This window comes from Chiroxiphia lanceolata, chromosome 5, assembly GCF_009829145.1.
Source record: "Chiroxiphia lanceolata isolate bChiLan1 chromosome 5, bChiLan1.pri, whole genome shotgun sequence".
Classification (NCBI taxonomy): domain Eukaryota; kingdom Metazoa; phylum Chordata; class Aves; order Passeriformes; family Pipridae; genus Chiroxiphia; species Chiroxiphia lanceolata.
The window spans coordinates 24710549-24725328 of record NC_045641.1 but is presented as its reverse complement, the minus strand read 5'-3'; the positions used below and the strand labels follow the sequence as shown (position 1 = coordinate 24725328).

The following is a 14780-nucleotide window of genomic DNA, read 5'->3' as shown; positions in this document are numbered from 1 at the left end:
GAGCAGAATCATAGACTGAGTCAACAAAACCAAGCAGTTAAAATTACCAGAGGCTCAAGGGGCAATATCAGCCAGTCTTTTGGACTACAGGTCACACACCTTAGGGGACAGGAAGAAGTCTGCAGGGCAGAGGTGAGACTTGACTCCCTGGGGGCACCACCACCCTTTTGCAGAAGCCTTAGGTTGGGTTCTGCTGGGATTTGAATACATGCCCACTGCTGGCAACTCCCACAGTGCTTTTACCTATTTTACCTCCAAAGTGGGGAATCTGAATTATCCAGGAGAACCTAAAGGCATCACTGCCTACTGGCAGTCAAGTGATAAATCCCAAATACCAGGGCCACAGAGGAAATGTTCACAAGCCACACATAACTCAAGCAATGCACTGGTCAGTCTTGTTTTAGGACACTTTGACTTAGGAGAGCAGTGACAAATAAAATAAGCTGACAAGCCTCTGCAAACCATTCCCATTCATATATTTCCAAAATGACATGCTATGAATAGTACCAGCCTGATTTCACCATCTCTACAGCTAAATTAAGATAATTAATTACATAGTAATTAGACTGCTTTTCATCCACAAATTGGAATATCATTTGATGCAATTAAGTTTGAAGAAAATAGTTAATCTGCTCCTCATTCTTGAAATTGGTTCTAGACCAAAATAAAGCAAGTCTTTTTTAATTGAAACTATTACTTGGAAAATAAGCTCAGCTACAACATCATTTATAAACTCCTGACCTGTTTTCTGAGCAGGCTCAATGAATGCTATTCCAGCACTCAGTAAGATCCTGAAGCCAAGCTTTGCTGGTGAAGTTTATCTCTAGACACCAGAAACATATACTAAGAATTACTTAGAAATCTGACTAATCTAAACCACTCGTTGATGTATTTACTTCCATTATAATTTTTTCAAATATTAATACAGATGTGGGAGAGTTTATTGAATAAATAATTTAATATTAAGAAATAAGATTTTAAAACACTCTACCTTATTATATTGTAAATTAAGATTAATTTTGAAATAAGTAATCTGATCTGAAATACTTTTTTGTTGTCATTGTTGTTGTAAAGTTGGTTGTCACAATAAGCTATCAGGACTTGATCTGTAATATTTTTTTAAGTCACAAAGAAGCTCTCAGTTAACTAACATACCCAGTCCTTCCAACTGTAAGATAATACTGACTTAAAATAAAATTATATTTTCATTTGTTTTTTAACTCAAAAAATACCTCTGCTAAGAATGACCTATCTTTTTTTCTTTTCATAATCATTCCCAGTCTTATAATAAATGATTAACTTGAAAATACAGATTCCTGCTTGACATCCTGTAATATTTCTAAAGTTTATGAGGGATGTTGTAGAAATTTTCATCTAGCACTTTCAAGTATTTGACTAGAATACTTTCTGTTTCTTCATAAAGCATATGTTAGCCATGCAAAAGCCATGAAGAACACACAGAACAAGACTACCTTTCTAGAAAGGTACAGTTAATTCATTTATTGATTGGCAGACCATTCAGGTGGTAGCTTTTCTCTGTGAAAATACTGTTTCTGAAGAAGTTCACTGAAAAGAGCTGTTTAAGGGGGAAGTAAAGGCATGAGGAAATACAGCTACTTTCATAAGGCACACCATGTGAGTGAATAATCTCTACAAGACATGTTCTGGTGGCATGTCAAGTAAAAGAGCAATTATATCCAAGAAGCCTGGGTCCTCTGGATGAACTTTTTATTGGGATTTGGGTAATTTGGGTCACTCCAGGCTCATTACATCCAGTTCACTCCTGTCTGCCACAGAAATGATCAGCAGTGGGCAGCACTGGGTGGAAGGGCAGGCACAAGACAGACATTGATGTTATCACTAAGTTAAAGGTTTTGATCAAAATAAAAGCAAAACATGGAAGTGAATTAGCACAAACACCTGGAGACTTTACTGCTCTCCACCACAGCCAGGTAGTTAGTTCTTCAAGAGTGCTGGCAAACACCATGCAGATACATCCGGTGGCTTGACAAAGCTGACTCCGTGTAGCTGTATGTCTCTGCACCTCACTCCTTTCTACTTCCCACATATTCCAGTTTTTTCCTATCACTCAGGGTGCCACAGCCTCCAAATACTCAGGACAGTACAGAATCAATTATATCATAAATGCATATGATAAGCACATAGCTAAGTCCAAAGGATATTATTATTATTCTCTTCACATCTCTCAGGTTCAGGAACTCTTTATTGTTTCATTCTGTCTTTCTCAACCACCTCACATGGCAGAGAATGGTCAGGATTTACAACACAATACAGTTATGCAGATCTATAGCTAAGAGAACTACTGTACATGTTAAGTGCATAACAGACAGAAGTGGCTTCTGCTTTGCTAACGGATCAAACCAAGACAGCCTGACAAAGCAACCTGTTCAGCTATCCAAATCTAGTGATTAAATAATAAAAATAACAGTTACCTCATGTCCATTCAAACACAAAGAAAGTGTATATTTTTAGGGTGAAGTTCTCTGTCTCAGACCTACAGAATTAGGGACAGTGTGTGTCAGAAACAAAGCATCTGCTATTAACTCCACGAGCTGGAAAAATCCTCTGCTGCAGCTCTCAAAAGGCAACTGTTTACAAGCAGTAAAGCTACATAGTTTGCAATAAGGATTAATTAGGACAGAATATTTCAGTGCTCTCTTTTCTTGTGTAATTCAATTTTCTCTAGAGAACGGGCTGAGAGTATGCAACAGCTGCTGCCACCATGCTGGTTACAATGTGCTCTACCATTTTCTAGTTATCTACATGTCTCAAATACTGTATTTCTTCACTGAAAATGTGCGGAAATCATTCACTTTTCACTCTTCCCACACTGTCTGCAACATGGTGTTTGTTTCTGAAGGAAGGTACTCACTATGATTGCTCTTACCAAGTTTAGAGTTACTCTTTTCTTCTGGCCAAATCTTTTCCAGGAGAAACAGGAAAATCTGGTTAGTTGACTTAGAAAGGTCCTGGAAATCTCCAAATCCACTTAGTCACTAACTCCATTTTGAAAACATTCACAGTAAATTAAATCATGGTGTCATCACCCACTAAGTTAAGCTTATGTGTTAAGTCTTATGTTTACACTTGCTGATCTTAAGGGTTTTTTCCAACCTAAGTGATCGTATGATTCTAAGGAAAAAAAAACCAGCCAAAAGACATAAACTTACCACTGACAACCCTACTCAACACAATGAAAACTTTGAACAATAAATTATTTTATCCTTAAATTAAATAAATGTAATTTCTTTCCACCTGGTTAGTTAAAAAAAGCTATTGAAAAGAACTTTTAATAATATTTATTTCTATTCTTCGTTTCTTAAACCTATATATTTTTACATAAACTTGTTTTTAAAAGTCTCCATTTTGAATTGTTGCATCTATCCAAGCACTTGGGAACAAAAGCAAGTAATGAAAAAGGATTATATATTAAAGTTAAGCATAAAAATTTTCCTCCAAAAATATTATAAAGCTACTATCAATTTTCATATAATGTATTAAGGAAACATCAACAGTGCTGCTGTGTGATTCTCTAATTCAGAGTTCATACAATTAATTTAGTTGCTAAAATGTGATGATTTGTACAACAAAAGTATTTTTGACATCCTGTCAACTATAAATAGAAGAGTAACCTCTGTAATATATTTTTTATCTCAAAAAGTAAAAGATACTAAACAATTACAGGATGCATATGCATGTGTTTGTTTTTATTACTGTGTTTTCACACTTCTGTCAAGTGCCTCTTGTATTTGAAATTTTGACAATAAAACAAGAAACCAAATTGCCTTTGCTGTCAGTAAGAGCTGCTCAGAAATTGTAACTGAAAATTGGGGTATTTTCTTTGAAACATTTTTGGAATACAAGATGAGTAAAGAAGAATTGGGTCAATTTTGATCTCCCACAAACACCAGCAATGATAAATCAATGTAAGCCTAGAAGAATCCACTGAACATCCTCTCAGTGAGGGGAGAAAAATCAATCCACACAATAAAATAAACTCGGACTCTTAATACTGCAGATAAAAAGTTGAAAAAAAGAAAATTGCAAAAGAAAAAAAAAAAAGGGACTTTTCCACTATTTTGAAGATCTTGGCAACAGGAAAGAATCTATCAGGTGAAAAGGCCCAGCTGTTCCTACAAAATAGACCATAGCACCTAGCAAGCAAAGACAAAATATATTGTTCCAAGTAAGGGGAAAATTCCTCCTTCCATATGCCTGGTAGCAAAATTAACCCTGAACATGTCAAAAAAATATACAATATATGCCTAGCTATGGATCTTGTATCCTAACTTTACTTTTATTTTTTAAAATACCTGAGAAAAGTTATGAAATAGTATCTCAAAATACTATTTGGAACACTGGATCAAGGTTTTCTAACCATATTACTAACAAATATTTTGTTAAATAAAACCACAAAGTACTCTTGAAAACAGTGGCTTTAATGGCACTATGTTCCACCTTCTACTCTGAAGTAAAATCTTGCCTTTACTAAAAATTAATGGAATTTTTGTCATTGGTATTGCTGGATTTCATCTTTAGTGTCCAAAACAGTACAGTGATACTACTTGCAGTATAAGAAACCAGGAGATTTTTACATAATTAGAAAAAACTACAGCAATGTGCACTGGACTTCTAAAGGAAGCTGCTGTTCAAAGTCTTATGTTAAAAGTCTGAAAATTATTACTTGGAGTTTGTATCTCTGAAATTCATATCTAACATACTTGCTGCATTTCATAAATATATTCATAATACATGAAGACTGACTGTTGAAAGGTTCAAGGCAGAGGAGGGTTGGAGTAGTGGGGGAAGAAAAAGAAAACTGCTAATTTATTCAGGAGAGCCTAGAGAACAAACAGAGGTTATTTCATTTATTTCAAAAATAAAGACAGTTCATTTTATTTCCCAAGCAACACACTATTCTGACAATATCTTCCATCATTTTCACTGCTGTTGAAGAAGATCAAAACCCTGGTGATGACCTATTCTTTCCTGCTTACTCCCTGGAGAGGAAAGTTCTTTCTTTCAAGTTGCCATTGCTACAAAAGATCTTTAGTTCGTCACAGAATAGGGGTGATGATATCTGGTGGCTTTTTATAGGAAGGGAGTAGAGAATTAGAATGGATCTTCCTGCAGAATGCTACCACAAGCTATTTCCTTCCCAAATGCTTTCTGTGTTACAAAATTCTGCCTCCAGAAGCATTGCTTATATATATGCTATACCATACCATGACTTCGGTCATATAATCTATATATTTCAGTTTCAATTTCATATTTTTAAGAAACATGCATTTGACCTAATTGAATACCAAAAACTTATGAAATAAGCTTTCACTGCTTTACATGGATGCCATGACAAAACTTAGTATAATTTACCTGTATGTCCATTCGTAGCAGCAGAATACAAGGCAGAATAGCCATCTTCACAAGAGTAATTAATGTCCAGTCCTTCTTCATTAAGCAGCATTGATAATAAAGTGACATTTCCCTGGGCAGCAGCTTGGTGAAGAAGGGTGGGCCTGCCACCCAGGGGGACAGGACCACCACTTGTTAACAAAGGGGTTAGGGAGGAAGACCAGCCTGTGAGTTAAAGCAACAGAAATTAGATGGAAGACACATAAATAAAGGCCTGCATTTTCTGTTTTCCTTTAAAAGCTAAGAAGTATCTTCAAAATGACAGCAATTGTTAGTTTAGCACAAGTTTTATGATGATGCTTTGTCTACACATTAGAAGGTATTCTGAAAAATAAAACCTGCATTCAGAGGTGACAGTTGTTAATGCAAATGAATGGGATTTCATTACAAAAGGTCAATGTGGAACCCGTTATCAACTGCAGATGGATGTCTCAAAAAAATTATATTATTCAAATTCAGAAACTAACAAAAGTTTTATTTTTTTAAAGTATCTATACAAAGGTTTTCAAAACAAAGTACTTATTTTCATATGAAATATTATCCTCCTCACAGTCTTAGTGTAAACTTTAGTATTTGTATGTTTAATATTTATATAACTTGCTTGCAGTTAAAAACATAAATTGCACAGAGAGCCCTTAATGACTTTAGGTGTCTTTCAATAAGTTTGAAAAAAACCTTAGAAATCATTTACAAAAATAATACAGAAATAACTGTATTAATTATTGAACTCTACCCTAAGGTAATGTTCCTTTTACTCAGCAATACTTAAACAACATATTATAAAATGCTCCAGTGTGAATGAATAACAGGTTATATAAAATTTATGAGTGAAAGCTTTCAAGTCACCTCATTGACAAAAAATATTCAATCCAAGGCTCTGAAAGCTTAGGAGTTGTTGTTAAATGTGCTGTTGATTACTTAGCAGCTTTAGTAGGGACTTTGTTAAGAATATGAAGTTTGCTGCATAAGGCATGGAATATTTTGTGCATTCTTCCTTGATCAAGGACTGCAAGAGAAAATGGAGAAAGGTGGGTTTTATAATTTTTTCACTATTACCTTTAGAAAATCCACATTATATTTATCTCTTGAATAAGTAACTTTGGCTTCTTTGGCCACAAATAGGTTACTATATGAGGCTGAAATCTGACAATACAAAGCAAGTTTTATGCAGCTTTTAATGTGTTTTTCAAATGTCCAAGACTGAAGAGGAGCTGCAGGGCATTATCTTCAGCTCCATTCAAGCTGATCAAGTGCTATCCAACCTTCAACACCTTGAACTAGAAATAGTACGTGGCAGCAGCTCTATTATGCCATGATGATCTCTTTCACATCTTGGAAAACGAAATTAAATGGAAGTGCCCAATAGAATTCCATAGATTGTAAGATCCGGATAAATTTTAATTAATGTGAAGACTTACACAAGAATTCATCATCTGAGCAGTGCCAGTGAAGAAAATGTAGCTTGATTCCAGTTCAAAAAACCAAAACAATAAATGTTACCTTATAAATCCAACTTTAAATCAATGATAAATTGTAGAGTTAACTCTGTGCATCTTCATATAACTTCAATTCTGAAGCTCACTTCAGACTATCAATATTCTTACTAATATTTCCTTGTCCAGTATTTTTAATTTTGAGGTTTGAAGTTTATTAAAAAAACCAGTAAGCAATATACAAAGTAAACTGCATCCTTTAAGAGGCAAAATTCCCTAAGGTCCAAAGAATAACTTTTCTTATTCCTTTCCATTATAAAAGTGGTTTTATTTTTCCAACCTTTTTTTATTCTTTGAAACTAACTGTGCTGCAGCTATTTATATATATATAGATATACATACCTATATAAATGTTCTTAAAATTGTAGTAGTACTTGTGTAGTTTTTACTGTCTTGCTGTAATAGTTAACTGAGAGTGGATATTGCTCAGGGTGGCACTCCAGTTACTAACATTTGTTAAAAAAGATATACTGGAATTTTGGTAATATGAATAGTATTTCTGGGTTCCCTTCCTTTTTGAAAATATTTTTTATGTGTTTTGTTTGTTTGTTTGCTTGTTTTTAAAGCATCCTTTACAGAAATGTCAAAATGAAAGGAACTTTTTTATGCCTCATGTGGTGTGTTAAGTTTCATTTCACCTTCTTGAAATGAAAAATATGATGTTGCAATTCAGTGATGAAATTCATTATACTAGGTTACCATTAAATGCAAACCTTCTACTGAAAAAGATAAAAAAGTAGGTAATAACATAAATATAACTTTAGCTTCTATTATTAAAAGCAATATAATAAAGTTCAATTAACCCAATAAAATACACCAACATTAGAAGATACCAATAAATAAGGTTCATCATTACAGATGCAAAAAGTTAGGAAATGTGAAGCATCTGTGAAAGCTTGTAGGTCATGCAGTGATGAAAGGCAGAGGGACAGTCAAAAACAGCTTCTGGCATCAGCTTCAGAATGTGAGATGGTTAATTTCAGAGCCTAGATCAGTCCTTCACCTCCCCTCCCACTTTTATTTTCAAAGCCAATTGTACAGAGAGAATAAATTGATTTATACAAATTTATACAAATGAGCAAAATAAAAAAACATAATTCATTGAAGAGTGACATAGAAAGCACAAAACCAAGAAGAAAGTGAAGGCAGAAATCCCAGGGGTATGAAAATCCAAATGCCTACATTTGTTTCCATTTTGAGGTCTTACAGCCACTGAACTGTGGAAATCCAAACAGAGCAGAAGCATTTTGGCACCTGTTCAAAGACTGCTAAGTTAATGAAAACACTGTTGCAGATTTTGAATCGTACCATAAATGTTCCTTGTAATTTCTCTGCCTGCAGTCTGCTTAACATTAATGGCAAAAGCCGGTGTCTTTTCCTACCAGGGATGAAAAGAGCAACACAGGGTAAAATGCCCCATCTGTGAGCGAAGTTATTATGACACTTATTTAGCAGAACACGTAACTGACAAGATCATTGCTCTGATTTTAAGTCTGCTCTTAAAAGTTGCTCTTTCTAGAACCAAGACACTTCCTTACTGAAAATCAGGCTGTTGATATGTTCCTAAAGAAACTAACTAGGAAACTCTTTTAGAATTAATAACTGAAATACTTTAGTGATTACATTATTATCAATTTTTCTGACTCCTCAGTAAGAAGAAAGATGCATGAACTTATTGACAAACAAAAAAATACAAAAATGAAGGATTCTTTTAATATGTCAAATTTGGTTTGCTCTGTTGTTAAAAATATTAAAAAATTCTGATTGAAGCTCTCTACTTACTATACAACAAAATGAATAAGATTTCACTGTGCTCTGCTTTAACTGAAAGTAAAATTGAAATTCTAAACATTTTCTAAAAAATAAAGTAAATAAAACAGATTAAAATCAACCAGATCATTAAAACTAACTGAATCTGTCCCTAAAGGGCACAAAAACGCAGATATGGGAAGGAGGTTTCAGCAGTATTTGTAGTTTGTTAGATGTTCACCTCAAGAAAAGTCATAAAGTCATAGTTAAAAAAGAAACTGAAAAAAGTGAGTAAGTGACATGAATTCAGGCATTACTGACCACATCATCTTAACAAAAAAAGCGTTATTAAATTTGGTTTATCTTTTCTAAGATGAAAATCTATTTCCATATATATTTATAAAATCTAACTATTTTCTTAGCATAAAATTTTGAAGGAAATGTCTTTCCATACTTGCATAACATCTGTTGCTCAAAGTGTGTTTAGTTCTGCAGTTTATCAGAACACTTGGCCAAAATAGATTAAGTTCCCTTAAAAATATAAATAAAATGGGATTGAAGAATAAGTGCAATAAAATATAAGCATTAATTTGGGTAAAAGGTAAAGAAGCTCCTGAATATTTACCTGAATATTACAGATATTAAGGTTCTTTGAGTTTGTACGTAGTCAGTAAAGGAGATACTAAAATGTCATCTCTATATTAATAACAGTATACAACTAAGTAGAGTTTACGCACTCTTTCTTTGCAGACTTTAGATTGTGGGATATGTTTCCCATCTGCAATTGCAAAAAATCACAAAAAGCAGTGCTGCTTACAAACTACTACAAGCGCCAAATGTTCAGAGCAAGGACTGTAAGGGAATTAAATGAATGCAAATATTTCCATCCCTCCCAAAAACAAGTGAAGAGAGTTAAAGAAAGAAAGGCAATCTTAACACAAACCAACCCAATTTTAAAAACTAACCATTTTTGACAAAAATCCTATCTTTGAGAATTGTCTCTGAGAACTGTCACAAACTTTGTGAGAAACACAAACTGACTATCTGGGGGAGGAGTCCTATTGAAAAGGCTGATTGTTCTTCTAAGAAAAAAGTTTATACTTCGAAGGACAAACTAAAGCAGTAAAAATACATGGAGTTATGAAGTCAAGCACTGGTAATTTCATTTTTAAGGTATGAGATTTATTTTTTTAAAGAATAACCCAGAACTATCCTAAATTATTACCAAATATCATAAAATTAACGAAATACTAACTGAAATATAAAGCCTAACGTAACACTGATAGGAGACAATCTCTTGTGTACAAAAACTATTCATTTTGGAGCTGATTTTGCCAGTAATTTGTTATATGTTCATAAAATCTTAGATTTACCTTTTTTTAAAGAAGTTTTAATTCCATTATGAAGCCTAATAGCACCCAAAGGCAAATTAAGTTTGGAAAATACCTGGAATACTGGAAGACAAATGACCCATCTGACATGGCAATCAGATTCATCTAGGAATAGGAATTTAAGATGAAAATTCAGGACATCCATATGAAAAACAGCAAACTAAAAGGTAGTCATCAAATCCCATTGTTTTTGACTCTCAGAAGTAGTAGACTAATGAAAGGGTAAGATTTCTGAGTTCATATTTTTATGGTACAGTTCAGAAAGGAGAGGGGATTCCGATAGTATGGTGCTGTCATAGGTTGAGATTGGCCCCCCTGAGAGGCTGGGGGGCTCAGAGGTGATTGAGTGCCAGGACAGTGTTCCCTGGAGAGCCAATCACTGTCCATGTTGTTCGCTTCTGCTCAAAATCATATATCACAGCACCGGAAGCTGTTGGCAGTTCTGTCTTGGTTGTTTTGTTGGTGGTGTCTCCTGCGTGTAGGTGGACAAGGCCAGGGGCTGGCTGGGCTCCCTCTCTTCCCCTCTGGTGGGGAGAGGGGAGCCCTGCGACCCCCCAGCTCAGCCTTTGGCTAGAGTTAGAGTCAGCATTTGGAGTGTGTGAAAGAAGAATTTCACAGCACCTGAGGTAAGAGGGAGGAGGCTAGGCCTTCCTTCCCCCCCCGCAGCTGTGGGACGCTTAAGACAGTGCATAACTGAACCGAGCTGCCTGTGGCCAAGGCTAGGGGGCTTTTTCCTCCCACTGCATTTAGGCTGGTGGGGGGTGGATTTTAAGGCTCAGCACTTGAGCAGAGCCAAGTGGACGGACTAATAAATCAGCTCGGTGCTCAGGAGAAGAGTCCCAGGTGAAACTGGAGATGAGCCAAGAGCTCGAGAGTTACCTGCCGAAGCTGACCGGGGGCAGCTGAGAACTGAAGTGGAGGAATGAAGATTCCAAGACATAGATGCTTGATAAGCTACACTGCAGCAGCCTACGAACCAAGTTGAGACACCGAGAGGGAGAAACCACCAGCAGCAGAAGAGCAAGGACTCAAAGCTATCTTCTTAGACCTCGTGAGGAGAGACTGCAACAAACAATTGCTAGAACTTGGTGAGGGGGGAGTGTTCAGGAGCCCAGAACACTCCCACGGCAAACTGTGTTACGTATCAGCCTTAAAGGCTGCTCCTGGACTAAAGTTAAAGGAGGGGCTTGAAAGGACTGACTGATAGTAATGTAATATACATATATATATATATATATATAGTTGCCTTTAGTTTGTATAGTATTTATTTGTGTAAATAAATGTATATACTTCCCCCTTCCCCTACAGAAGCCTCTGGTCTGAAAGCTTCTCTCCGGTGTTAGGATACATTGTGGTAAGGGATGGCGGGAAGCCTGAAAATTATATTTTTGGATTTCTAATGTGTCTCAAACTGCCACAGGTGCCACAACAAACGTTAAAAGGATGACTTGATTACTCTTGATACAGGTACAAAGTCTTCAATGAAGTGGAATGGGAATAAAAATTGCTTAATAATGAGAACCTTGGAATCTCCTATATATACACATGTCAGCTTGCCACACACTGCTTTTGGAACAGCTTCCCCAGTAATTGTGAATGAGTTCAATTGCCTTATCAGTTAGTCGTGCAGCTACCAAGAGAAAGTGGTTAGTTGTGTGATGGAAGATGAGCTGTGCAGGGCTTTTATATCCCACAGATGATGATGATGCAGGGACTAGTGTTACGAGGGACTGAAGTACCATAACTGAATTGAGAATAACTCTTGAAAGTTTGAGACAATTCAAACATTATTCAACGCTGATGAAGGTCTAAAATGTTCCAAAACTGCATGTTCCTTTTTCTCATTGCAGTGCAAGCTAAAGAGGAGCTTCTACCTAATGTTCTAGTGCTATTGATCCCAGCAGGGAAATATGTTGACAAAAAATTTGTAGGAGACCCACAATTAATTGAAAGGCAGATCAGTATTGCCTTGGTTTACTTAACTGCCATCAAGAAGATTCTTTGAAGTTGGTGGCAGATTAGACGCACCAGGAAGTCCCCACAATGCAAAATGAGTAGCAGACACATGCACTGACTCCAGACAATCAACAGTTAGATTTTAACTTTCCAACAGCAAACTTTCGCCCATATCTGTTGAAGTAAACCTGTGAGATGCCATACATGAGTATTAAAAAAGCCTACAACTAAACCCAGGAGAACTATAGAAAAATAGAAATAAAAATGAAACATATTCTATAGGAATGTAGTGATATATAGGAAAGTGCATTATTATTCAGGCAATTATATGCCTTAATGTGCAACTATCTAATGCCATAGCAGAACACCATAGCCCCAGCTATGCCCTATTTCCTAAAAGATTCACAAAGCACTGGACTACATATTCCATGGAAGATCACCTGCAGAGGTAATATTCAAAACATAATTTCAGACTGAGAAAGCATTTTGAAGTCCAAAATAACAGCATTAACCAAAAATAAATTAAAAAAATTAAAAGATTATTTAACATAACATAATCTGCAGCTTATTTACTTTAAATATCAGTCCTCTTTACCTTTAAAAAAACCCCTTCAATTTGGAGACCTCCTTAAGGAAGCAAACTAATTTATAACATTACTAAATCAGCAAAAGAATTCCCATACCCCTGGAATGTGGAAAAAATATAAATGAAAATTTCAACTTTCAGAAAGTAAAAAAGAGAAAGTTAAAAAGACAAATAAAGCAAACAAGAGATGCATAAGAAAACCAGAATGTTATTTTTGAGGGAGACAGTTTGTAGCATATCAATCCCTTTACCTGATGCTGTTACCAGGAGGCTGTCTGAATCACATGGTCTACAGGATGAAGCACTAACAGGGTTTATGGAGGAGCTACAGGCAATGGTGGTGGAAATGACAAAGGAATTTTCTGAACATGCAGGTTGGTTCAGTCCAGGAAAGTGGGAAGGCCAGGCACCCACCTGAGATGAGGCTACGGCTGGTATGGCACAGCCTGCAGGTGCCACAGATAAATCTATAGCAGGTTTTGGTGGCAGCTGAGGTGAGGACTTAGAAATAATTTCCTCATTTATTACCCTGATTCCTTGTGGTGAACTTGAAAGAGGTGAGGTCACGGTTTTGCTGTCAGTTTTTGCACTCATATTTGGGGACCGATTACTATCCATTAAAACTTTAAGCTGTGGGTGTGGTGGAGAAGGAGTTTGTGAAAGCCCAGGTTTTTTAGGAGGAATAGGTGGAGGGTTTCCTCTGTCAATTCTTGATACACTGGGAGTCTTTAAAGTCATTCTACCAACTGGGGGGTAAGTGCCAGCTTCCACTGAATGGGACGTCCCCGGCCGTGACAGAGCGCTACTCTGGGGGCTTGTAAATCTTGAAAGAGCTTGGGTAACAGTATTCCGAGCTGCCTGTTTGGCAACTAGGTTGTCACGGCTAGCAGGGGATACGTCCCTTGAGGGAGGGCTTTGGGTTGTGTTTCCATTTTGGTCTTGATCATTTGCATTTGCTTGAAATCTAAATCTAGCTGCTTGGATTCGTGGATTTAGGCCTGGATGGCCAGTAGTATTGGCAGTTGGTGAATGCAAACTGAGCGAGGAATTCTGAGCTGTGGCAGTCAGTGTGGTAGGGGTGCAAAGAGAATTACTATTTGAAAAAGGGGAAGTGCTACTTGGTAAATCAGGGGATGAGGCTGTACTTGGTCCATTTTCCTCAATTCTGTTTTGATTCTGTGCAAGAACAGGAGTTGTAGGAGGGACAAGTTCACTAGATGAAGATTGACTATCAATGACAGGCTTCACAAATGCTGCATTGGCACATACATTCATTTTTATATTGCCAGACACTAGTGGGGTCACTGTAGAAGGCTTTACAGAGACAGTCAAAGGCAACTTCTTAACATTTTCTGTGCTACTGTCCATCACTACAGTATCTGTTTGGCAGGCGACAGTTTTCAAACTTGTCTCTTCTGTTTCAACTGAAACAGAAACAAGATTCCTATCTTTATTTTTATGAGAAAGGTTAGCTTTGCTTTCATTTTCCTTTTTTAATTGCTCAATCATTTTGATCATTTTATCTCTCTCTTCTCTGAGGTCACTGGTGTGTGCTTCCTCTTTATGAAGTTTGGCACGCAATTGCTCTCTCTCTGTGTCAAACTCGGACAGCTGCTTTTCCATTTGAGCTTCCATTTGTGTACTTCTTTGTTTCTCAGCTGTAAGAGACTCCTCCAATTCAGTAGCCTTTTTCTTTTCCTCTTCAAATTTTGACATCACTTCTTCCAGTTTCTGGGCTTCTTCTACAATTCGGCCAGACAACTGCTTGCACTCTTTCACCAGCATCAATACTACATGCTTATTCTTTCCACGTTCTTCTTCAAGGCAAGCGGACAGCTTTTTGTGCTCCAGCTCAAGATTCTGTAACTGAGATTTTTCCATTTCCAACTGTAAGAAAGCATAGAAAAGAATTCTCATTAACAAGATAGAGACTTTCATAATAAGCTATTATTAACTTGACACTGATATTTAGGAGTATGCCTAAAACGAATCCAGGAAGGGATTTGTGATATCTAACACAAGTGCACATAATCTTCCACAAGAAAAAGAAAGAGTGAGCCATCTTTGAAGAGCAATTTAGAAACTACTTTACTTTCCTCCACTGACAACACAGAGACTCCCCAAAGTGATTAAATGCTTGTGATTCCTGAGAGATGGAGCCACCTGTTCTCC

At 36.4% G+C, this 14780-nt stretch overlaps 1 protein-coding gene across 2 annotated transcripts in view; it reads right to left on the bottom strand.

The window, feature by feature from the left end:
• The window catches only part of CTTNBP2 (cortactin binding protein 2), a 77965-nt gene that overhangs the window by 28710 nt on the left and 34475 nt on the right, over window positions 1-14780 (bottom strand). For both annotated transcript variants that reach the window (XM_032688673.1, XM_032688674.1), the window contains exons 4-5: window positions 12860-14495; window positions 5395-5598 (exon numbers count right to left, since the gene is read on the bottom strand). In XM_032688673.1, the coding sequence (XP_032544564.1) occupies window positions 5395-5598; window positions 12860-14495 (1840 nt within the window). The remainder of the gene's footprint in view (window positions 1-5394; window positions 5599-12859; window positions 14496-14780) is intronic.